Below are 26111 nucleotides of genomic sequence, written 5' to 3' on the forward strand. Positions count from 1 at the left end.
AGAAAGTTGGAACCATCCAATGTGTGATGTTTCCCTGTGCATGGTAATTGCCCCGCAGAGGTTTGCCTTTCCCATTCAGTCCTTGCTTGGGGGCCTCTGGGGAGACCCCAGCACATCTGGGGTTATTATTGGGTGCAAACATATCACCCCCATTCCCCCCAGTGCATCTCGCTGTTTCAGCCACACTCCATCCACAATCATCTGGAAGGCACTATCAATAAAGTGGGCCTTTCAGGATCTCCTTGCCTCATTTGCAACCATTCAGATTATCTGCAGGAGCTGGCAGATTATCTGCAGGAGCTGGCAGTTTAATGAGCTGAGCATTGCTTTCATTCCTACTCTGAAGCTTAGCTGGTGATTGGGCAGCAGTCGTGAATACAGCTGAGTAGCTGCTCTGTTGTCTGCTGTAACGCAGATTGCTAACATATAGATTCCTGAGAGCGCCCTCTTTAATTCTCCTTGATCACACACATTAAACGCCTTGCTTTCACGGTCCCACATGTACTGGCACTCCTTTGATACTTAATCTGAGTGGAGATACCTAATTATTGCCTTTGGAGGGTTGTTTGAGTTGAATTGTTGAAATTGTTAAAACGATTCGATAGGGTAGATACTGTGTCTGCTGCTAAGGGAACAAAATTGGGAAACGCTTTTTTCCCACAAAAAGGCTAAAAGAAATCTGAAACGCTCCCCTAGAATGTTGTGGATGCCAACAGCTAGTTGGAGTTTTCTGGAGAGAGATTGATTGATTGATATATTTTGGGTAAGGATATTAAGGGATATTGAGCAAAAGGAGTTGAGCTACAAATCAATTGTGACCTAACTGAATGGCAGAGCAGGTTTGAGGGGCTCAATTGCTCTACTCCTGTTCCTCATTTTCTTATTGACCGTTGATCTGCAAGTGCGAACAATCAATTTAACCTTGGAGGGTATCTCTGCACAAATCTAATCTCAGCCCCATCTGTGCCAGGGGTAAGGGGTATCACCCGATTGTACTCAGGACTGAGAACTGGTCTGAATCCCTCTTCCCTAACCCATGGTGTTGACGTCTATCTGATTGTTCATATTCCTAACCTGACTGCGATCAGCTTACTTGGCCCAGTTCAGTTCAGGCCTCTCTCCTGGTACCTTCCCTGTATGACTGGCTCATGAACCCAACTGGCAATAGATACATTTACAGACCAGGTATTCAGGAGTGCCCTATATATTTGGAAAAGCCATCCAACTCGCGCAATTATTGATGCTCCTGTTGTTCACGGAATTGCGTGCCCGAGACTGCAATCAATCGTCTGGCTTTCTGTGTGGTGACCTTTTGAACCACATGTTTTCCCACAGTTTTGGTGAGATGCTGGCCTTCACGCTGACTGCCTTCCTGGAACTGATGGATCACGGGATCGTCTCCTGGGATATGATTTCTACTGCCTTCATCAAACAGGTCAGGAGAGAGAGCGTTACTAACAAGCTGATTACTTGGTAGTTCCCAAACATTACCTGGTCAGTTGTTTTGGGTGCCTCGTTATATGCAAATTAGTCGCTATTTTTAAAAAAAGATATAATTTTTTATGGGATGTGGGCTTCGCTGGATAGGCCCTGTTTGCCCAGGTCTCTGCCCTGTGCTTCCTTCTGAATGAAACGGACAGATGATTCCTACCTATCTCTCTGCAATCTGTTAACAATGGAGTGGGTCACTCTTATTCACTCTTTTATTGTTAGAAGGAAGGACTTGCATTTCCATAGTACCTTTCACAACCTCTGGTTGTCCCAAAAAATCCTACAGCCAATCCAATACTTTTGAAGCACAATCACTGTTACAAGGTGGGATGAGTGCAGCTCCAACAACACTTGAGAAGCTCAATACCATCCAGGACAAATCAGCCCGCTTGATTGGCACCCCATCCACAAATATTCACTCCCTCCACCAGCAACGCACATCTGCAAGATGCACATCGGGAACTCACCAAGATTCCCTCGGCAGCACCTTCCAAAACCACCTTCACTACTGTTATTGGCCAGGGTTTAGAAAACTCCAAAGTATATCATGGAGTTCACTTGACCTACAACTGTTTATCAATTTTGGTTACGATGAACACCAGGGCCTGCCTTTCAGGTGTTATTCAACAGAGGCCTGAAGCACTTTAATCAAAAACAAGCTTTATTCTACGAATTTAGTTACCATTTTTATAAAAACACACAGTAAGCATTTTTATCAACTACAAACATAAATACCCCACACAGCTACAGTAATCTATGTATAACCCTTGATAAATTCCCCCCTTTAACTGTTCCAACTTAATAACAAGGTCCCATAAACTAGAAACCCTTTTTAAAATGTGTGGCCCAACACACGTCACTCTTACTAAAAGACGTGATATGGATATTCTTTTTTTTTCCCTTTCCAAAACAGGAGGTTTGAATTCCTTCCAGAAAACAGTTACCGTATATACTCGCGTATCATGCGACTTTTGAAGACCTAAATTGTAACCTAAATTTGGGGGGTCGCATGATACGCGAGATACAAAATTCGCGGGTGTTTTACTTGCTGTTTTTATGAATGGATACGTCAAGTGGCTGAACACCTTCCCATCAGAATGCTGTGGTCAAAATCTGTAGAGTAGTATCCAAATCATTAACGACTATTGGTTCTTTGTTCAGGTTGTCTTCCTGATCATATGGGTAGTTTATTCAATACATGGCCGTCTTTTTCCGATACAAAATTCGTGGGTGTTTTACTTGCTGTTTTTATGAATGGATACGTCAAGTGGCTGAACGACGCTAGTCAAGCCAGCTGGAAAGCTGTTCGATTTGCGAACAGCTTTCACAACAGAATCCACTCCGCAGAATCCACAGACAATGATACCATTTGGATGTTTTAGTTTGGGCATTAATTTCCAAAAAAGTGACTCGCATGATACATGAGATATAGCATAAAATCATGTTTTGGGGACGAAAATTTAGGGTTCACATGATACGAGAGATCGCATGATACACGGTATATACGGTATCTCTTTTAAGTTATCAAGTAATCTGGAAACAGCTTTTAAACTAAAGATGGAGAGACACTTCTTTCCAACCTGTGCAATACAAAACCAGGTCAAACTCAAAGCGAAAATAAAACTGAGCCACAGCCAGCTCCCAAATCAAAAACGAAAGTAAAAAAAACTCAGAGTCACAGCCCAGCTCCAGTGACATCACTGAAGCCATGTGATAAGACAAAAACATTTCTTAAAGGGACACTCCCATGACACTATGGATAAAAGCAGGAGATACCTGGGACCCCACCACCTGGAGGTTCCCCTCTAAGTCACTCACCATCATGACTTGTAAATATATCACCGTCCCTTCACTGTCGCTGGGTCAAAATCGTGGAATTCCTTCCCTAACAGCACTGTGGGTGTACCTCCAGAAAATGGACTGCAGCATTCCAAGAAAGCAGCTCACCGTCACCTTCCCCAAGTGCAATTAGGGATGAGCAACAAATGCTGGCCTAGCCAGCGACGCCCACATCCCGTAAAAATTAATATATTTTTTTTAAATAGCGACTAATTTGCATATAATGAGGCACCCAAAACAACTGACCAGGTAATGTTTGTGCTGTTGGTTGAGATGTAAAACATTGACCATGATAGTGGGGAGAACTCTTCATCTCTTATTTGAATAGCATTTCCCCCAATGCTGTGCTGGGAGTGTCAGCTTTGAATATGTGCGCATGTCTCTGGAGTAGGAATCCAGACTTCTGACTCCAGGGTTTGTTTCTGTCACAATTTGTTTAGAATCCTGGCAGCAGGGTAGAAATCTCTCAGCAGCCGGGGGTGTGGCGGTGGTCAGCCACTGCTGCCTCTCCGCACTGATGACCCGGGTTTGATCCCGGCCCCAGGTCACTGGCCGTGTGGTGTTTGCACATTCTCCCCGTGACTGCATTGCCAGTGGCATTGTGCAGTATTGGGGAGTTCGTTATTACTCCCTATTGCATGATGCAGCCAAGACTTCCCGCTCTCCCTCAATTCTTTTCACGGGATCGGAGTGATTTCTCACCATGCTCATCATCTCCACCTCTGCCTTCCCTTTATCCGCTAGACAATCTGCTAGCTTTTGAAACCTAAACCTTCATATTGCTACCCACTTTAATCTCGCCCCCTCTCCTGCTTTAATTTCAGTCTCGGTAATATTATCCTCTTGGAATCATGGCCCTTCATTTAGGTATAAATGAACTATCGCCTCTTTTGTAATCACAGGTCATCAATAATAAGCACATCAGGAATAGGAGCAGGAGTAGACCAGATGGCCTGTCGCGTCTTCCCCACCATTCAATACAGTCATGGCTGAACTTTGACTTCAACTCCACTTTCCCGCTGCTCCCCAATATCCCTTGATTTCCTGAGGGGTCACAAAATCTCAACTTTAAATATATTCAACGATGGAGTTTCCACAACCCTGAGTGAAGAAATCTCTCCTCCCCTAAATGATTGGCTCCTTAACCTGTAACTGTACTCCTGTTTTTTAGATTCCCCAGCCAGGGGAAACCACCTCTCAGTCAATCTGCTTCACAATCTTGTATGTCTCGATAAGATCACCTCTCATTCTTTTAAACTTCCAAAGATATAGACCCAATTTGCTCAGCCCCATATCATAAGAATATTAAAGGCGACATGGTGGTGCAGTGGGTAGCACTGCTGCCTCACGGCACTGAGAACACTGGTTTGATCCTGGCCTGGGTCACTGTCTGTGTGGAGTTTGCACATTCTCCCCGTGTCTGTGAGAATCTCACCCCCACAACCCAAAGATGTGCAAGGTAGGTAGGATTGGCCTTGCTAAATTTCCCCTTACTTGGGGTGGTGGTGGTGGCGGTGGCGTGTGGTGGTGGTGGTGGAAGAATTAGGTACTCTAAATGTATTTAAAAATAAGAATGTACAACTGTAGCAAGCCATTTTTATCCTTGTATGCCAACCCCCTTTGCAATAAGAGGCCAACATGTCATTTGCCTTCCTAATTTCTTGCTGTGTCTGCATGCCAACTTTGAGTTCTTTGCACGAGTACACCCAAGTCCCTCTAAACATCAACATTTATAAGTTTCAAAAATATTCTGCTTTCCAACTTTTATGACCAAAGTGAATAACCCCACACTTCCCTACATTATACTACATCCGCCACCTTGTTGCCCATTCATTTAATATGTCAGTATTGCTTTGCAGCCTTTTTGCCTCCTCCTCGCAGTTTACATTCCCACCTAGCTTTGTATCGTCAGCAGATTTTGATATATTACCCTCTGATTCTTCGTCTAAGTCATTAATAGCTGAGGCCCCAGCACTTATCCTCGCAGTACTCCACAACTCACAGCTTGCTGCAAACTGGTGCCAAAGCATCAGCTGGCAATATGGAAAGTCTATGCAAATTGTACCATTTAGTGAAAAGGCACAAGACTGATCGCTTTTCTAATTAAGATGACTGGAATTGAATTAAGGTGGTGAAGGGCAGTGTTTGGAGTGAAGTTATTTATCTTGCCAATCGTATTCCTCTTCTCCCTTGTCCTTCTCCTTTCCCAAGGGACTCCAGCACCTAGAGGGGTGGGGGCTCTCAACATTCGGTGTCAAAGCAGCAAAATGTCCAAGGCCTTTTCCTCTACATGCATTATCCATGTGATATTGGGAAACAGCTTTTCCTAATCCTTTTCCAATTCTCCTTCTCTCCCTACAAACCAACCTATCAATGCCGAGCTGGATGGTGCAGTGGACTAAGCAACTACCCATATTTGTACGTAGCTTTTGCAACTCTCTATGCCGAGCATGGATTTCTAAAATTAAAGGTTAATTCCCCTGTATTCCAAACCATGATGAGCACAATTTTTTTAATTAAATTTTTCTGTAAAGTGAGCATAAACTAGCTGTAAGCCCCTTCAGTGGAACTATTACAGATAATAGTTTTTTAAATAAATAATAGAAATAATCATTTTATTGTCACAGGTAGGCTTACATTAACACTGCAATGAAGTTACTATGAAAAGCCCCTAGTCACCACATTCCGGCACTTGTTCGGGTACACTGAGGGAGAATTGCGAATTCTCCGCCGGTACGGGAATTGAACCCACGCTGCTGGCCTTGTTCTGCATTACAAACCAGCTGTCTAGCCCACTGAGCTAAACTAGCAGTGGGGGAAAAAAAAAAACCTTCATTAATATAGCATCTTTCATGACCACGGGAGTTTTACATCCAATAGAGTAGTTTTGGAGTCGCTGCTGCAATTTAAAAAAACAGGGCAGCAGGACACCAAGGATAACTCCCCTTATTCAAAATAGTGCTGTGAAGTTATTTACACCCATTGAAGAGGGCAAAACGGCCTTGGTTTAATTTCTCATTGAAAGACTGCAGTTTTGACAGACAGCACCCCCTCAGTACTGCACGGGAGTATGAACCTAGATTTTTTTGTGCTTGGATGCCAGAGTGAATCTTGAACCAACAACCTTCTGACGAAGGCGAGAGTTGTGGCTGACATTACGGCCCGTAGCATTCTGCCTCCTCTCTGTTTGGTGGGGTGGAAGGGAGGTACCCTAAAGATGCACTAGGGAATCCCTCTCAGAAATTAAATCACTATCTTCAGATTGTTCTGCCGCTGTTACGCTAATAGATTCTCTGAACAAGAAGAACTGAAAGCACCTCTAACTTCAGTGTGACTATTTTAAGTACCCAAGCCGGTCTCACCACAGGATTAACCCACCACCTGGTTAGATCCCTGACCCAATCAGACATCCGAATTGCAAGACTCCCATACCCACCCATCCACTTGCCATCTCCCTGACCTGTTCTTTTCAATGGGACCTTTAAACTCAATCTGCTTTACAGGAGCTAGTGCTGTAAACAAAAAGGGGGGGCCTTCGCTCTGAGTTCTTTTAGACACTGACGCTGGACCAGGGGATATGCTCCGCTGCTTGGATTTCCTGCAGACTGAGTCCGGAATATTGTGGTGAGGCAGGCACGGATGAAATTTGGCACAGCGAAGTGAGTATGAAGTGTCAAACTGACATATGGCCCCTTGTTTGCATTCCCCAAAGTGGAGGCTTTACATTCTGAGGCCGGAAGTCTGAGATCTGGATGGCAAGCAGAGGCTCCAGGAGGTGTTGAGGATGATGAGCGAGGCAAGACCGAGGGGAGGGAAACTGGACCCTGACAAAGCTGTAAAAAAACGCTCACAAACACAGGGATCAAAGGGATGCCACATGGTTTACTGGAAGGGAATGCAAGCAGGTTCTAGATGGGGTGGATAGAGGTCCAATTGGGGCAAGGGTGCCTCGCATGTGATCGGCTCAGGGAGGGTGAGAATGTCCACCACCACAACAACTGGATCTAGAACATCTGTAGGGATGGTTGCTGGAAGATCAGTGCTACCCACTTAGTGGTTGATGACTCCAGTACTCCCTCAAACTTGTGCTCACACTCGGACACTGCTCAGAGCTGTACGCGCTCTCTCGTAGATCAGATTGGAGGACTTCTGAAGATGTGATTCAGATGCCTGGACCGCTCAGGTGACTCTGCAAGAGCAGGTTTCCAACATGATCACAGTTTGCTGTGCCCTTCTCAATCTGGAGGTGGACCAGAGGATGGGGTGTGAGCAACATGACTGATGGGATGGTGATGATCTGAGAGAATGAGTGTTGATGTGTGTCCCCTACTAATGGATGCCTGTGATCTGTGAAAAGAGTTGCAATTTCAGTACATGATGCCATGATGAGAGTTTGATAGTGGAGGGAGCTGAGGGAGAATTTACCCTGACTGAGCAGCTGAGATCATTCACTTCCTGCACTGTTTGCTACTTCTGGCACAGTTGCCAGTCATGCTGACCTCCTGGCCTCCCAGTCCAGAGAGGTGAGGTTGGTGTGCATCCTGGAGACGTTCCTTGGATAGAGGACAAGCCTCTGTGCCCAGATTCCTCAAAACAAGAACTCGAGGGCACGGTGGTTGAATCAGGGCACAGACCTCTTGAGCGTGCTAGCCTTTTGCCTGCATGGTCTTGTGAAGACAGGTGGACTGGAGGGAGTGATGTGAGTGCTGGACTGGCTGTTCACATGAGGCTCTTGGGCCTTCGAACCTGCTAACTGACGGTCGGTGGACGAATCAGCTCCTGACCCACCCTGATATTAGAGAGAGACGCTTGCAAAATTAACAAGGCTGCAAGCGCAGAATTGGGCGTGACTTCACGCCATTCCAACCAGCGGGAATGACACCGGCAGAACTGCCCGCACCCCATTTAGAAAAGAAAATGGAGAATTCCGCCTCCTACATCTGACACTAAGGGTTATGTCACAGGTTAACAAGGCCATAAATGAAGAAAATCAAGCACTATGGGTGTGATCCACCGGTCTTGTTGCGCTCTCACTGAGCGCTGTGCGGCTGGTAGATGTCGGGAAAGGCCACCGGCGGGTATCCCAGCAGCTTCACGCCTCGTCTGATCTACCCAAGTCCCGCAAGGCATCGGAGGCTGAGGCACACCCAAAAGGGACATGACCAAACGGCGCTCGCTGATGTCTGTTTGTTTTAAACTGACTTCGGCAAGCATACCAGAGATCTACCGACCTCCCCAGTGAGGCCGCAACCAGGCGCCGTTCAGCAAAAGTCCACACAAACTTGGACCAGGCGGGGGGTCTCGCCGGCCATCGCAGACCTCTGGGTGGTCAGGGTCAGTGTAGAGTGGTTCACTGGCCCTCCCCAGGATGTGGGCACCTTGGCACTGCCCAGCTGCCACCCTAGCACTGCCAAGGTTCAGGGGCTGAGGGGGCCATTCCCATGAAAGGAGTGTGGAGGGGGATATGAAGGTGGGGGTGTACAGGGCATGTAAGTAGGGGCAAGGGTGCCTCGCATGTGATCGGCTCAGGGAGATTAGGGAGGTGACAGCTGGGGGTCCTGGAAGAGAGACCCCTGAAGGGGGACCCCATAGCAGGGTGTCCTCACTTGTGATGGGGGGTGTGTGGGATAATGCCCATGTATCTTTGGGGGGGGGGGGGGGGACATTGCTCATGTTGGGAGTGTGGGGGTTCCACAAGCCCGCTTATCCGTGCACCCTTTCAAAATGGCGGCTTGATTGGAGTTCAGCTTCCCAGGGCTGAAAGAATTTCCAAGTGTGGGTTAAACCGGTGAGAAACTCCCCAGGGCCCAACAAACTGATTTAAGTGTCATTGGATAGCTGTGGAGAACTTGCTGGCGGGAAACTCCCTGAAAACCTGCCACAAATGAATTTAGAAACTTCTCCGCTGAATTCTGCCCTATGATTTATCCTGAGAGGGTTAGAATTGAAAAGAGAAAAAATTGAAAAGCTGATTTGAACCTTGCTTAGAGCACACATGGAGCAGTGTGTGCCGATCTGGTCGCCATATTATAAAAAGGATATACACACTGGAGAGGGTGCAAAGAAAGATACCAGCAGTGCCTGGGTATACGTATCAGAAAAAGATTGACAGGCTGGGTCGCTTTTCCCCTTTTTAAAAAAAAAGGCTGAGAAGTGAGACCCAGGCTTTTAAAACGATGAAAGGTTCTGACCAAGTGGCTACAGAGAGAACCCTTCCTCTTGCGAGACAGAGCATAACGAGAAACCACCAATGTAAGACAGCCATGAAGAAATCCCATCGAGAATTCCGAAGAAACCTCTTTACCCAGAGAGTGGTGAGAATGTGGAACTCGTTGCCAGAAGAAGTGGTTGAAGCAATAGTATAGATGTATTTAAGTGTGTGCATGACAAACGTGACTGTACAAGAACAAGACTGCAGCGATTACAGCAACTTTCAAGGCGTCACCATGCTGAGCATCATGGGAAACATATTTGTCCGTGTCCCCCTTGCCAGGCCCCAGACTGAGTACATCAACCCTGGATCCCAGTGTGGTTTCAGAACAGGAAGATCCACAACTGGAATTATCTTCTCTGTCCAGCAGCTACAAGAGAAAGGCTGTGAACAAAGGAGACCGCAATACATCGACTTCACCAAGACATTTGACTAGGTGAGCAGAGTCTGTTTTAAGCTGCTGGAGAAATTTGGCTGCCTGTCAAAAGCTGCTCAGTGTGGCCTCCCCTTTCCAGGACAACATGATGGGTAATGTCAACTATGATGGGGCAACATCTGAACCCTTTTATGGTCTGTGGCACACTGGTTAGCACTGTTGCTTCACAGCGCCAAGGACACAGGTTCATTTCTGGCCTTGAGTTCTCCCCGTGTCTTTGTGGGTTTCTTCCGGAGTGCTCTGGTTTCCTCCACAGTCCAAAGATGTGCAGAGGAGTCTATCACCTGAAATTCAACAATTCCCACTCACTGCGGAGATCAAAATCCATTAATTACAGGATATATACCAGATAAAACCTCACTTGGCACCTGCTTTTTTTTTGTTTTCTTTTGTAAACTTTAATTTGCACATTGTGCATTGAAATAATTATCTTTGATAAGGTGGGAAAGAGAGCCTAGCTGGGGGGGGGGGGGGGGGGGGTTGGGTTCCAGAGGGTTGGTGCAGACTTGATGGGCTGAATGGCCTCCTTCTGCACTGTAGTAATTCTATGTTTCTTCAGAACGTACTTTCCTGCCTATCTTTGTCATCCACAACTTTAGCAACCATGCATTTGATCCCTTTATCCAAACAATGAGGATTGTGCTCTTTGGCATATTCTTCACTTTGCGGCTGTCATATGCCTTCAGGTCACTTACAGAATGTGCCTACTTACATAAACTGAGGCAAAGCTGCTTCACCTCTCACTCGAGATCCAAGACAAAGATGCACCAAGTCCTCAGAGTTGCTCAATGTTGATGATGCCGCAACTCCATTCCATACAAATAAATCCATTCAGTGGCAAATGGACACTGTCTCACACTTGTAAAGAGTTTGGTTTGACCATTGGTATCAGCAAGACAAATGTCATGGTCGTGTGTTCCCGTACTGCCATCTTTCAACACTGGCAACGTGACCCTGGAGTTGTTCATAGCCTTACATATCTAAGCTCCACGATCACCAGCAATCTGCCACTTGATGCTGAAATCAAATCATGCATTGCAAAAATTGCAGCTGTTTTTTCCCCGAGCTGAGTAAGTATGTGTGGCGCAGTAGCAACCTTACTGAGAACACCCGACTGCGAGACTCCCAAGCCTATGTCCTCAGTGCACTCCTCCACAGTGGTGAAACCTGGATAACATGTCCCAGGCAGGAAGAATGGCTGAACAGTTTCTATCTTTACTGTCTCAGACATATCCTCAGCATCTCTTAGCAGGACAATGTCGCCATCTCGGGGTCCTGGAACATGCTAATTCCATCAGCATTGTTCACTGCTGTGGTGGCTCGGCCAGAGTCATCAGATCGATGACAGCCATTTTCCAAAGACCTTCTGGACCATGAATCGGCCACTGGGTCACAATCACGCTCTAGTCTACCTGCAAGCAAGATCTGAAGGTTTCAGATTTTGGCACTTATAACTAGCAGATTGGCATTGATGGCCGTTACCCCAGAACAGGATGCGCTGACTGTTTGGGAAGAGCAGAAACAAAAAGCTCAGCTGGCAGAGAAGAAAGCCTATAGGGGCCAGCGAATCATGCAGGCGTTTTTCCTCTGTGACAAATGTGGCAGAGACTGACATTCCAGAGTTGGCGTTCCTGAGCCACACCTGGCGATGCTTAACCCCAAGTTGCCGAGTTGAGCACCACGGCGCAAACTATCAATTCACGAGTTGGAAGATTTCTACCACCAAGGGGACATGAAATAAACATGAGAGAGAAGCAAATACATGGGCCGGGATTCTCCCCTACCCGGCGGGGCGGGGGTTCCTGGCGGGACGGAGTGGCATAAACCACTCTGGCGTCGGGCCTCCCCTTCTCATCGCCTTTTTTAAAAAATGTATTTATTCAAAGTTTTCAATAAGTTTAGAAAACCCTCCAAAAAAGAAAATAATACAAAGAAAGAAGGGCAACATGCCAACAGAACAGAACAACTTAACCCTCTAAACGATAAACAGTTAACACCCAATTTAAAACTCTCTCTCTCTCTCTCTCCTCCACACCCCCCCCCCCAATTTTCCATATTAAATAGTAATCTTAACACTGCAAATTAGTGAACATTAATATCATGCATAAAGAGAATATACATCAGCGATCCACTAGACGTTACCCCACGCGCCTCAGTCCTCCCATCCGGGCACCCCCCCCTCCCATGGGTCGCTGCTGCTACTGAAGTGTTAATTTTCCCCACAAAGTCAGCGGACGGTATTGTGCCCCCGCTCAACAGCGGCAGCTCTGTACCCGTGGCAAAGTTATTTACACACATGTGTAGGCATCCGTTTGTGGTGTTGTCCCTTTCTCCTTCCGGATGGATTTCGCTGTCGTTATCGTCTCGTGCGCACTTTCGCTTTTGCGGCCCTCCCGTCTTCCCAGTTTTCTCTGTATTCTCCGCACCTTTAGGGGCTAGGCTTGTCCCGGAGTGGTTTCTGATCCACCGGCCGGCGCGAACGGCCTTTGGCGCCCCGGCCTTCGCTGGCCGGCGGAAGTCCGTGCATGCGCCGGAGTGTCAGCGGTTGCTGACGTCATACCTGCGCAGGGGAGAGGGTCTCTTCTGCCCCCGCCATGGTGAAGGCCACGGCGGGGCAGAAGAAAAAGAGTCCCCTCACGGCACAGCCCCAACCCAGGACCCCGGACCCCACCTGCGCCGTCAATCCTGCCGATACCAGAGGTGGTTTAAACCACGCCGGCGGGAAAGACCTGTCAGTAGCGGGACTTCGGCCCATCGCAGGCCGGAGAATCGCCACGGGGGGGGGGCCCGCCGACCGGCGCAGCGCGATTCCTGCCCCTGCCGAATCTCGAGGGGCAGAGAATTCGGGACACGGCGGGGGCGGGTTTGACGCCGGCCCCGGGCGATTTGGGGGTCGGAGAATTCCGCCCATGCTTACGATAGTAGATCTGGATGAGGAAGTTGGAAAAGACTGGCATGGCGAATAAACACCAGATGGATCTTTTGGACCAAAGTATCTGTTTTCTCAGCTGTGGGTCCTACGCAATCATTTGTAACACTTCATTGGCCATGAAGCAGTTTGAGGCAGCTTGGAGTCTTGGAAAGGTGCTTTTAAATGCAAGACCCTTTTTTTTTCCCCTTTTCTAAAAACCAGGAATACTTGAAAGTGACACCAGTAAAAGAATCCCCTGTCAACCTCAACTTTGCAGACTTCTGGAATATTTCAATCTCTTTTTCTGCACTGATGCAAATATCACTTGAGCCTGGATGTAATTCCAGACTTTATCCCGTGGGAAACTCCAGCACTGGCTTCAGCCAAGAAATCCTTTCCCACAGCTCAGAGGCCTCTTACAAGGACACTTGAGTGGCCCAAAGCCAGTGGGTTTAACTTTGTCACACATCATTGCCCAGGAGCAGAAGCACTGAGGGACTGGAGGCATTCACTGCCTGTCAGAGCAAACCTTCTGTTGAAATAAAAAGAGAATGCTGGAAAGTGGAAACATAAAAACAAAAAAGGCTGGAATTGGAGCTCCAATTGTATTTGAAAATGTAGGTTAATGTTTAAGGCGTATAGACCCTCTGTAAGAACTCATTCCAGAAGTTAAAACTGAGTAAAATATAAAGATCTCCGGCAAATGGCAGGTTAGTTTTTGCAGAAGAGTGGCGATAGAGAACAAATTTTTTAATTTAAATCGTGCTCTGTCACACTCACTTTTGGGTGAGGGAAATGAAGATCATTCTGGATTCCCAAGCCTAATAACTATCCATTTACTTTGGGAAAGGGAGAGGTGCATATCGTCGCGTGTGATTTTTTTTTTGGGAGATCTGATTTTGTTGCGTCTCCTCCCACACATTTACATATCTTCCAGCCGTCAATCCCATGGTGCTGGAATTGCAGCGAATCTCAGACCAGCTGTTTGTCCTCCACTAATTTTAGTCCCACTTTGCTGCTCGCGCTCTGTATGCTTGTTTCTCAATCTAATTCTCTTGTAAAAGGCTAGAGGAGAGCCGCAGACCGGGAGAAACCTAGGGGATGAAATGAGAACTCAAAACTCTCTGCTGCATATGTGTGTGTTTTTTCCTTTCTTTTTGTCTCTATCTCATTCCCTCTCTTTCAGCCTCTTTTTTTTCACTCTAACCCTCCTCACTCCAGCCCTCGTTCTCCTTTTCTCTGTCTTTCACTCTAAATCTCACCTTGCTCTTACCCTCTCACTTACTTTCTTTCTCTCGCACTGTATTTTTATCTCGCACCCTCTATCCTAATATCTATGCTCTTTTTCTAGAACCTTCCCACCTCTCTCCTTACTCTTTTCGGGGGTCCCTGCTCTCTCTCTTCGATCATCCTCCTCTGCAACTCTCCGCTGGGTCTTGCTTTCATCTTTTTATTTGGGTTCTGTCCGTCTCTCCCTCCGTGTTCTTCTCACTCTTTCAATCCCCCCCCCCCCCCCCCCCCCCCCCCCCCCCCCCCCCGCCGCCCACCTCTCTCTCTCAGACTGAGGATAGTTGGAAGGTGTCTGACTCCTTTGGTGTCAGAATTGGGTTCTACTGAAAAGAGTGCTGAGATTTGCAGGTTTAATGTCACACTTTGGGAACGTGCTGCGCGGTTTAATTAACATCAGTCCTGCCTGTTCTAATTAGCACTTACAAACTGTGACTGTTGCTGTCTGACAGGATTGTTGTTGCCATCAGTTCCTTGATTTTTGAGTCAGTGATTCTTCGTTTTTACTGAGAGGTGGGAGCCCTGAATAAAACACATCCCTGGGGATGCACCTGATTTGTTACAAAATTAATTTGCATACTTATAATGCAACTGAGTGAAATGAGAGGGTAACAAACTCCTGATCTTCCAAAGCAGGATGTGTTCAGACAGCATCTCATCATTTTTCTCAAAGAAATTCCAAGTGCTTCACATTGAGTAAGTCGCTTTGAACTTTGTAAGCAAATGTAACAGCCAGTTTGTGCACAGTATGATCCCGCAAACAGTAATGAGCTTAACAAAGGCTTATTGGTTTCTGACGGCATGCAGGGGAGGGGCTGAAGCTGGGCCTGGCCCATTGGGAGGAGGGGCTGGAGCTGGGCCAGGTGTGGGAAGAACTGTGTGCACCTCTTGTTTGAACAGTGCTCTAGAATCTGCGATGCCCACTGGGGTGGGATGCTTCAGCTGAAGGCTATTCCCTGCAACAGAGCAAAACCCTCATTGTCACATTGGGTACCTAGCTCCAGCAGTGGGATTGATTCATCTGAGCCATCGGAGTACAGTCGAATCTAATAGGTACCAAACTGTGGTGGAGAACCCAATTTATACAAATATCTCCGGTTGCATTGTGCTCGGTGGCTCGTAAAATACAAAATAATTTTCAAGAGGCCCTGGTGGGCCAGTTTCTTTCTCCCATGTCCGATTTATTTTTGGTTTTCTGCACTTTTTTAAAAAAATATTTCATGGGATATGGGCTCAGCTGGCTGGGCCAGCATTCGTTACTCATTCCTAATTACCCTTGAACTGAGTGGCTCGCAAGGCTGTTTCAGGGGGTAGTTAAGAGTCAACCACGTTGCTGTGGATCTGGAGTCACATGTAAGCCAGGCTGGGTAAGAATGGCAAATTTCCGCCCCTAAAGGACATTAGTGAACCAGATGGATTGTTGATGGTTTATTGATCAACATTACTGGGATCAGCTTTATGTTCCAGGTTTTTCTTGGGTGAATTTAAATTCCACCGGCGGCCTTAGTCTGATTCAAGTCCATGTCCCCGTCTCTGGATAACTGATTCAGTGACTTCGACCAATATGTCACCATCTCCCGACAATATGTTGGTCAGCATTGCCATGTTGGCTGGTGACTGAGTCAACAGGTTCAAGTTCCACCTGAGGGATCTGTGCCCACAATCCACACTGATGATCCGGGTGCAGTAGTGGGAAAGTGCTGCAATGTATAGGGTGTTGTCTTTCGGATAAGCTGTTCAGCCAAGATGATCTGATCAAAAATGATTAGATGCTGCATAAATATACACTTCTTTGTTGGAGGGACAGAGGAGTCTGTAATTCTCTCACATTACTCGTATCGTACTGTTAAGATGCAAATAATTTTTGTGACCTATCCGATACATCCTGGGGGATCTGTTTTATTCAGTATTCCTATCTTTCACCAAAAACAAAGAAACACCATGATTCAAAATCGATGTGTCTTCCCCCAGAGGTGAGCAGTATTTGAAGTGCTCGGGAGCTTTGCAGTGCACAAATTCACTGCCCCATTCCTTTTTTTAAATAAATTTAGAGTACCCAATTAATTTTTTCCAATTAAGGGGCAATTTTAGCGTGGCCAATCCACCTACCCTGCACATCTTTTGGGTTGTGGGGACAAAACCCACCCAAACACGGGGAGAATGTCCAAACTCCACACGGACAGTGACCCAGGGCTGGGATGGAACCTGAGACCTCGGCGCCGTGAGGCAGCAGGGCTAACAAAAAAAATGATTAGACTTTTAATTGCAGATTTTTATTGACTTCAAGTTTCACCATCTGCCATGGTGGGATTTGAACCCGGGTCTCCAGAGCATTACCCCAGGGTGTCTGGATTATTAATCCACTGACGATAGCACTCTGCCACTGCCTCCCCTGTGTTTCTTGCAGATTATGCAAAACAGCACATTGGAAGATGGGTTGTGTCTGTCCAAGGCACTGGCTATGGTTATGTCCCTGTCTGTTCATCGCCAGATAATTAATTCTCTCAGCTTTATGACTGCTGACCTAACTATCTGTTCTCGGATGCCAGAAGATTCTGCCTGCAGTTTTCCATCCAGATTGAATGTGCTAAACAGACTCCAAAAAATTGTAGTTGTATTGCAAGGATGACAATCAGGAGGAACAGTGCATGAGAGGCCATTTGGCCCCTTCTCTTTGTGCTAGCTCTTTTCAACGACAACCCAAAACTAATCCCATTCTGAAATCTTCCTCCCATGTCCTGCATCTGCCTCCATTTCAGATATTTACCTAAATCTATATACTAAATGGAAATCTTTACCTCCGAGGGTCAAGTAACTTTGCAAAGGATATGGGGTTTGTCCCTTTTAGACACCTGTATGGATTTAAACCAGTGCATGCCTCCTATTCCAAATGATGCGCTTCTGTTTCTGTTTCCCAGATTGCAAGCTATGTTAACCAAACAACAGTGGATGCCTCCATCCTGCAGCGGTCCCTGGCTATTCTCGAGAGCATGGTGTTGAACAGCCAGAGCCTGTATAAGAAAGTGGCAGAGGAGATCACAGTAGGACAGCTCATTGCACATCTGCAGGTGTAAGTACTACACAGCTCATTGCACAAGCTCAGCCGTGAGCATTAGACAGATCAGTGAACTCTGCGTTTGCTTCGTAGACCATGAATCCTGAGCAGAATGTCAAAACTGAACAGCGGGATCCTGAAGCTTGAACTGCTCGGTGTGTCTCTATCTGTTTTTTGCTACTGTGAGTTGCTTCTGTGTTTTGAAATCTATATTAGAGAGTGGAATTGACTCCTAGCTCTGACCCAGTCTCTTGCTGGCTGGCTTGAGCTTTGTCAGAGGAGGAGGGGGGAACAGAATTATTGATCCTGAACCAATGAAGCTGCATGTAGAGGTGACAAGGATCCTCTCTGTCTAACGTGAAGACACTGCCATCTACTGTCACTGCGATGTTATCATCCAACAGCACCAATCTGGATTCACTCTTTCATAGTCATCACAAAAGAATCCCACCAAAACCTGTCTTGCATTTTTAAATGTGAAATTGAAAAAAAGAGGCCATTCATCCCATCATAGCTGTGCTGGCTCTGTGAAGAACTATCTAACTAGTACTGGTTTATGTGTCACACAGTTGGCCATACCGGTTAGCAAACAATTTTAATGAGGTATTTTTGGCATTACAAACAACAACAGTGCAAAAACAATGTACAAAGAACAATAAACATAGTGCAAACATCCAACTCCAATCCCTCCAAGACCCACCTATTTAACCCCCTATTCTATGCTACCCTAGCCACACCCCCCCCCCCCCCCCCCCCCCCCCCATCTCCTCCCTGCTGACGATAAATTCTCCGCAAAGAAGTCGATGGATGGTTGCCACCTCCAGGCGAACCTTAACACTGACCCTCTCAAGGCGAACTTAATCTTCTCTAGGCCGAGAAAGCTCGCCATGTCGGTTAACCAGGCCTCCGACTTCGGGGGCTTTGAGTCCCACCAAGCTAATGATATCCATCTCCAGGCTACCAGGGAAGCAAAGGCCAGAACATCTGCCTCTTTCTCCTCCTGGACTCCCAGATCTTCCGACACCCCTAAATTCGCCACCTCTGGACTCATTGCCACCCTTGTTTTCAATACTCTGGACATGATGTCCGCAAACCCCTGCCAAAATCCCGAAAGTTTTGGACACACCCAGAACATGTGGACATGGTTCGCTGGTCTGCCTGCACATTTTACACATCTGTCCCCCAAAGAATCTGCTCATCCGAGTCACTGTCATGTGGGCCCGGTGTACCACCTTGAATTGGATCAAGCTGAGCCTTGCGCAGGTAACAGTAGCGTTGACTCTGCTCAATGATACCTGCCTGCGCAGGAAGTCCTGCACCTGTAAATATCTGAAGTTGTTCCCTCTTGCCAACCCAAATTTCTCCTCCAGCGCCCTCATGCTAGGGAAGCTGCAGGAACATGTCCCCCATCCCCTCAATTCCTGCCCTTCGCCATACTTTAAACCCCCCCCCCCCATTCCAAGCCCCCTGGGGCAAACCGGTGGTTGTCACATATTGGGGACCAAACCGATGCTCCCACTGCTCCAACGTACCTCCTCCACTGACCCCAGATCCTCAAGGCCGCCACCAACACGGGGATGGTGGAATATCTCACTGGCGGGAACGGCAGAGGTGCCATTATCAACGCCCCCAAGCTGGTGCCCCTACTTGAAGCTGCCTCCACCCGCTCCCAAACCGACCCCCCCCCCCACCACCACCCACTTCCTTATCATAGTAATATTGGCTGCCCAGTAATAATTACTGAAGTTTGGCAGGGCAAGACCCCCTCCCCCCTGATTCCTCTCGAGCATCACCGCCTTCACCCGCGGGGACTTACCCGCCCAGACAAAGCCCAAAATGATTTTGTTCATCCTCGTTTTGTTTAAAAAAAGGACCACGGGATGAAAATTGGGAGCCAGCGGCTCTATGGCTAATGCAAACAGCAGTGGGGAGAGGGGGCATCCCTGTCTTGTCCCCCGGTGCAGTCTAAAATAGTCTGAGGTCGTCCTATTCGTTTGTACACGAGCCTCCGGGGCCTGGTACAACAGCCGAACCCAGTCGACAAACCCCCTACCGAACCCAAATTGTCCTAACACCTCCCATAGATAGTCCCACTCCACCTGGTCGAACGCCTTCTCCGCATCCATGGCCACCACTAGCTCAACCCCCCTACTCTCCAGGGCATCATAATCACTTTGAGCAGCCTTCTTATATTGGCCACCAACTGCCTGCCCTTGACAAACCCGGTTTGATCCTCCATAATCACATCCGGCTCACAATCTTCAATCCTGGAGGCCAAAACTTTGGCCAGCAGCTTGGCGTCCACATTCAGCAGTGAGATCGGCCTATAGGACCCACATAGCTCCGGGTTCTTGTCCCGCTTCAATATTAACAAAATAGTGGCCTGTGACATCGTCGGGGGCAGCACCCCTCTATTTATCGCCTCATTGAAAACCTTGACCGGTAACGGCCCTAATATCCCCAAGAATTTCTTGTAGAATTCCACCGGATACCCGTCCGGCCATTGGGCCTTACCTGACTGCATTGCCTTCAAGCTCTCAGCTATTTCTTCGGCCCTGATCGGGGTCCCCAGTCCATCCACCAGCTCCTTGCCCACCCTTGGGAAGGTCAGCCCGTCCAAAAAGCGTCTCATCCCCTCGGGGCCCTGTGGGGGGTACCGAGCGATAGAGTCTACTGTAAAAAATCCCTGAACGCCCTGTTTAGCCCAGCCGAGTCCCCTACCAAATTCCCATCCCCATCAACTACCTTTTCTATTTCCCTGGCTGCCTCCGTCTTCCTGAGCTGCTGTGCAGCATTCTGCTGGTCTTCTCCCCATGTTCATAAAACGCACCCCTCGCCTTTCTAAGCTGCTCCACTGCCTTGCCTGTGGACAACACCCCAAACTCAGCCTGCAGCCTCCGACGGTCCCTGAACAGCTCCACCCCTGGAGTCGCCCCATACCTATCTGTAAGATCTCATTAACCAGTCGGTCCATCTCTGCCCTATCTGTCCTGTCCCTATGATCCTGGATCGAAATCAGCTCCCCTCTCACCACTGCCTTCAGCGCCTCCCAGACCACCGCTGCTGAGACTTCCCCCGTGTCAATGACCTGCAGATAGTTCTGCATGCACTTCCTCAACCTCTCGCACACCGCCTCGTCCGCCAACAAGACCACATCCAATCTCCATTGCGGGCGCTGGAAGCTCTCATCACTAACCTGCAGTTCCACCCAATGTCTAACATTCCAGGTGATCAGCCTAGTTGGGGGGCACTGTGCGCGTGCCCCCCAACCACCACCACCGATCAGCCATCCCCTTTCCTGGGCCCGCCCCCAGCCCATGTGCCACGCCTCCATCGGCCCGACTCCTGGCAGCCCCCACCCCCGACCTCCTCTCTGTCCCAGACCCTAAGTTCCTCTCTCATCAGTAGAGTAACTCTTCTTCCCCCCCCCCCCAAGCAACACCACTTTGTAACCTAACCCCTGCCATATATTGAACATATATATACCCCTCACTGTGCTTCCATAGACTAGCTCACCCAGCTAGCATGGTGACCCTCGCCTCCGGTGCTAAGAAGTATCCCACCTATTGTGTGGGGGGGGGGGGGGGGAGACATACTCGCCACAAACGCACCCACATCAGCCCCATCGGCCCCTTCAGGGAGACCGACAATTCTTAAGTTCTGCCGGCGAGTTCTGTTCTCCAGATCTTCCACCTTCTCCAGCAACCACTCTTGCTGATCCTTCAGCATCCCCACCTGTAGCTCGACCACCATTTGGTGCTCCTCCTGGTCCGTCAGCGCTTTCTCTAGCTTCTGAATCGTCCGATCCTGGGCATCCAGCCTGCGCTCCAGCCGATTGATCACTCCTTGATCGGGTCAAGACAGTCCCGTTTCTGTCTGGCAAAGTCCTCTTGGATGACCTGCATCAGCTCCTCTGTCGTTGGCTGGGCCATCGCAGCAGGGGTCCGAACATCAGCCATGTTGTCTTCAGCTGTCTCCTCCGCCAAGCCCTTGCTTATCTTTTTGTTTCTTCCTTTCCGGTCCCTTGGGGTTCTCCGTTCCATGCACCACTGTGTGGGTCCAGAGCCTAATAGTCTGCGCCTTCAAAGCCAAAGCTCAGTACCACAAAAAAGTCGGGGGAAAAAGGTCCAAAAGTCCGACCAGAGCGGGAGCCACCAAATGTGCGACTTACTCCCTCATAGCCGCCACCGGAAGTCCTTACCGGCTCATTTTTAGTTTAAAACTAACAGCTTGTGCCGCCTCCTGTGGCTCATTAGTTAAAATGTGGTTTTGAAGTCATACAGAGCAAACTCGAGCCTAGTGTCTATTTCTCACAGTCCACCGCCCCTCTCCCAACTAGTCCAAGTTAGTAATCTCAGTTAGGGCTGCAGTGATAGCACAGGAAATAGTTTCCGAGCCCCTTAGGTTAGTGACCGTCGAGGGATAACCTCATAAGTAAAAGTATAGGTAAAACAATATCCATCTAGTACCCAAGTCCTCCCACTGAAACATCCATAGAATAGCTGTCAAAATTTGCGCTCTATACCCCTGTCTGACTGATTATCCCAAGCATAGATCACTATCAAGTAACAATGGCCTTCCTAATATTCAAGAGGCAGCTGAACTCCAGCATATCTGGTGGATTGGTCCTAAGTTGCAGCATTATCTCCAATCTCTTCTCTATGGTTCCCCATATAAGCTTGGAAATGCTGAACCAACTGTGACTTAGAGCCATTTACCTCACCAAGGAAACTCAAATAAAGCGTTCCTTAACCATTTTAAGCATAAAACCATCTCCCTTTCCCAATGGGTCCTTTCCAAATGATCCTAAACCCCTGCTTTCTGGTTACCAACCCTCCTACCCTTTGACTCTTTTGTTCTCCTTAATTTAGTGGTACAGTGAATTTAATAGGCTTATGATCCATTATTATTAATGTGAAGTAAAAAGAAGAAACCAATTGTCACTTTGTGGGCCTGCACCCATGTCCCACTTCAGTCTGACATTACACACCATGCTTACTCTCTGTTTCTTATACCTCTTCTCCAGTCATGGGTAACTTGCTGTTTAGTTTTAGTTCGAGGCCTTCCACATGAAAGTCTTGTTAAAATTTTGACGGTCCAAGCAAATTGTCATAGGGAGCTCGACTATCTACTTTAACATTCTCAATGCAGTCGAGAGGGTTTATTTATTTATTTTTTTCCAATTAAGGGGCAATTTATCATGGCCAATCTATCTACCCTGCACATCTTTCTGGGTTGTGGTGGTGAGACCCACGCAGACAGTGGGATACAGTATTGTGCATACTCCACATGGACAGTGATATGGGGCTGGGATCAAACCCAGTTCCTTGGCGCGTGAGGCAGCAGTGCCAACCATTGCACCACTGTGCTGCCCTAGTCGAGAGGGTGTATTTTTGTTGTGCAGGAGCTTCCCTTTAGATCCATAGTTTGCTTCTTATTAAATTACAGCGATGCAAATAATCTTGCAGCCTGGAGACTCGTGAACATTTCCATATTTCGGCATTACTGAAAGAGTGCTAAGAGAGCTGAATTCTTTATTTGGGAGATTAAGGGCGCGATTCTCCAGAAAGATTTCTAAGTGTAATAGTGAGCGCGAATTGTCGCGAACTTCCCGGCCCTCGGCCCAGCAAGGTCGGCGATGCTATTGAACGTTAATTGGTCCACTTAACAATGCCTCATGGGCTTCTCGCCGCAAATAAAGGCTCGCCAGCTGATTCACCAGCACCGCACTCCCCAGCCACCCGTTAACAGGGTCGAGCTGTATTTTAGCCGCACTTGCTCAGCCAACCTCAGCCAGTGCCCAACAATGGCGCCGAGGAGACCAGCCCCAAGATTTGGAGACGCTGACCTGAGGAGGCTGTTGGATGCAGTGGAGGCCAGGAGGGATGTCCTGTTTCCCCAAGGGTCCTAGAGGGTAAGCCATAGGGCTGCCAGTGTTGACTTGGACATGGTGGGGGTGGCTGTGAGCACCGGAAGACCAGGAGGAGTGGCCTCCAGTGCAGGAAGAAGGTCAATGACCTAAACCGGGCAGCACGAGTGAGTAGACTTCATAGCCCCCCCTTCAACACACGCACACAGTAACGTCTACCTCTGCCCAACCCTTCCTTCACACCCCGCCCTCTCACCACTGTAAACCACACGTGTAGCTAACAATGCTTTCTCTGTGTCTCCTCAGGAAAAGCTCTCCCACAACCATCGGGAAACGGCCCAGACTGGCGAAGGCGTGACGGACATAAGAATCCTCACCACCTTCAAGGAGTGTGCCCTGGCGGTGACTAGCGTGGCTGAGGACAGAGCAGTCACCAAAGCGGAAGGAGCTGGCAGACACCACAGAGTTGGGCACCACCTGGAGGATCTGTCAAAAGTGAGTTGTTACTGCCTTACTGACTGACACATCCCTCCCACAAACCACCTGTCCATTCTTCCGCAGTTGCTCCAACCGAAGGCGCCGGCCCATCCCAGTGGCCTCTCCAGCTTCCCAGGAGACCACCCCGGAGAAATGCTCGTAGGATGCCACTGTAATAATCGTGGCACAGCTGCCACCCTCACCCTCCACAAGCACAGATACACACACCTCGGTGGGAGATTTAGTAGTCAGACTTCTGGGGCACAATCTGGTGAGTACCACATTGCTGCTGATGTACATCAGGTGGAGGCAGGAACCCCCAGGCGTGACAGCAGTCGGAGGGCTGCTGGATCCCAGGATCCAGCTGGGTCCCAGCTAGATGCTGAGTCTCTGGATGTGGGTTACCCGGAGCTGATGGAGACATTGGGGAGCGCCCGGGATATTCAGAGGGACATGTCAGCGACCCTTCAGCAGGTCCATAGCCACTTGGAGGAGTCCCAGAGGCTACGGGCACAGGGGATTTCACTGGCAATGTGTGGCACCGAGGCCAACGCTGCTTGGGCGGTGACCGCAGTGGATACCTGGTGCATGACGTCTGAACCATTAGTGAAGGTGTCCAAGGTGTTGTGCAGGCGGTGACGGTCATGGCTGAGGATCTCAACAGCATGTCCGCCTCACTGGGGGAATGTCACCCAGTAACAGGCTGATTTTGATGAGGTTGTGCGAGACATATGGCCGAGGAGCATGTCCCACTCACTCAGGAGCATTGCTGAGGGCGTCAACACGATGATGCAGGCCATGGGGAACCGCCAGTGCTAGCAGAGACAGATGATGCAGGGCAGCTGGGACTTGAACCAGCTGCCCCACCGTCTTGAGGTGAACCCCAGGGTCCAGTGGGCACCGAGAGGGAAGAGGGGGCACTGAATGCCAACCCAGAACCGTCTCATGGAGTGTCGACTGTGGCCACCAGGTCCCCTGTGTTCCACCCCTCTGATGAGGCCGCGTCTTGCAGCCAGCACACGGGACAGGGTGGCATGGCTGTGCATGTGCCACCAACAAGTGAGCCGGAGACCTCTGGCGTCAGAGTCCCCAGAGGACGCCCGTCAGGGGCATTGAAGGCCACAGGACAAGGTAAGCAGCTGGCTGCCTCCACCTCTGATGTGCATCCTGGGGCACACCTAGATGCAGTGGTAGAGCTAGGAAGGCAAAGCACATCGAGACCACTGAGGGCACTGGGGGAGGGGGTGAGGGGTATGTAGGGGGTGAGGAGAGGGGGGCAGCCCCATCGGGAGGGTGGGGAATTGTCAGACACAATAAACAGCTTTGCCCACAACCAGTATGATGCCTCTGTCACTTTCTTCCGCAATGCGGGCTGACCTCCAAACCCGTGGCCCTTCGCTACCTCCCCCTCCCCGTGGCATCCACCCACCCTCCGGTCATGGACATGTCCCTGGAGCTGTGCCCCATCCCCTGGGTGTTTAGATATTGGCTGCTGCGTTTGTGGTGCTGCCTCCCGCAGTGTTCAAGCAGAGTGACCAGGCATCAAGGTGTGATTGGGATACTCGGCAATGACTCCCAGATACTCCATGGCCCGCCCACACACAGGAATCCACTTGGGATGTGTGAAGTGCTCATTTAACCACGAATGCAAATTCCCTATTTGCTCTAGCCTTCAGCCGCGTGGCCAGAGGCCTAGGCAGATGGCGGGGGTTATGGGTGGTCGGTGGAGCAGACAGACAGGGACCCGGGTTGCCCCCAGAACGGGTAAACACGATCCAGAGGTTGGCATGGTGGTGTCGCGAGTGGTCGCCACCCCCGCCCCTTTCCCATGGTGGGCCACCCCTGCAGTGGGTCCTCCACCCCCAGCTGAGGGTCCCACACCCCACGCCGAGGGTCTCCCACCCCGAACCGAGCAATGGAGTGGCAAGCCTAACGTCCCCGGGCTCTTTGCCTGTGAGCAGAGATGGATACTCGCCTCCTCTGCTTCCCACAGAAACCCTTCCGCCAGGTTCACGTTTTTCAAAAGGAGTACTAATCGGCGCCAGTGTGACCAGTTGTTCAGGTGACCGCTGAACGATGGGAGGCCGTTGGATATGGGGAGGCTCTCGTTAATTGCATGGAAATGGGGCTGCAGATTTCACCTACAGGAGCAGGTCGGTTGCATCGCAAACTTTGGCACCTGGCACAGTTCTCATTTTTGGCCTCTCCCGCTATTCACCGGCCTCGTTTCACTTGAATGAGAGTGTAACGAGGTCGGAGAACTGCGCCCTTTCGTATTCCTGCCAGAGCTGAATAGCCCCCCCCCCCCCCCCCCCGATTTCAGGAGTTCGAAGTGAACCCTCCACTCGATGCCAGCGAGAGGAGGGACACCCTCTACCCAGGGTGGGCTGCAGACTCAGGCCCATCTTCCTGATCGACGCCTAGGAGGAGGTGGGGCTGGTTTAGCACAGGGCTAAAGAGCTGGCTTTTAAAGCAGGCCAGCAGCACGGTTCAATTCCCGTACCAGCCTCCCCGAACAGGCGCCGGAATGTGGCG

General features: G+C 49.1%; 1 protein-coding gene across 5 annotated transcripts in view; it reads left to right on the top strand.

The window, feature by feature from the left end:
- Positions 1-26111, top strand: part of LOC119969395 (engulfment and cell motility protein 2) — a 242824-nt gene that overhangs the window by 107432 nt on the left and 109281 nt on the right. For all 5 annotated transcript variants that reach the window (XM_038802980.1, XM_038802983.1, XM_038802982.1 and 2 more), the window contains 2 exons: positions 1336-1435; positions 17094-17245. In XM_038802980.1, the coding sequence (XP_038658908.1) occupies positions 1336-1435; positions 17094-17245 (252 nt within the window). The remainder of the gene's footprint in view (positions 1-1335; positions 1436-17093; positions 17246-26111) is intronic.

Source organism: Scyliorhinus canicula, chromosome 7, assembly GCF_902713615.1.
Source record: "Scyliorhinus canicula chromosome 7, sScyCan1.1, whole genome shotgun sequence".
Taxonomy (NCBI): Eukaryota; Metazoa; Chordata; class Chondrichthyes; order Carcharhiniformes; family Scyliorhinidae; genus Scyliorhinus; species Scyliorhinus canicula.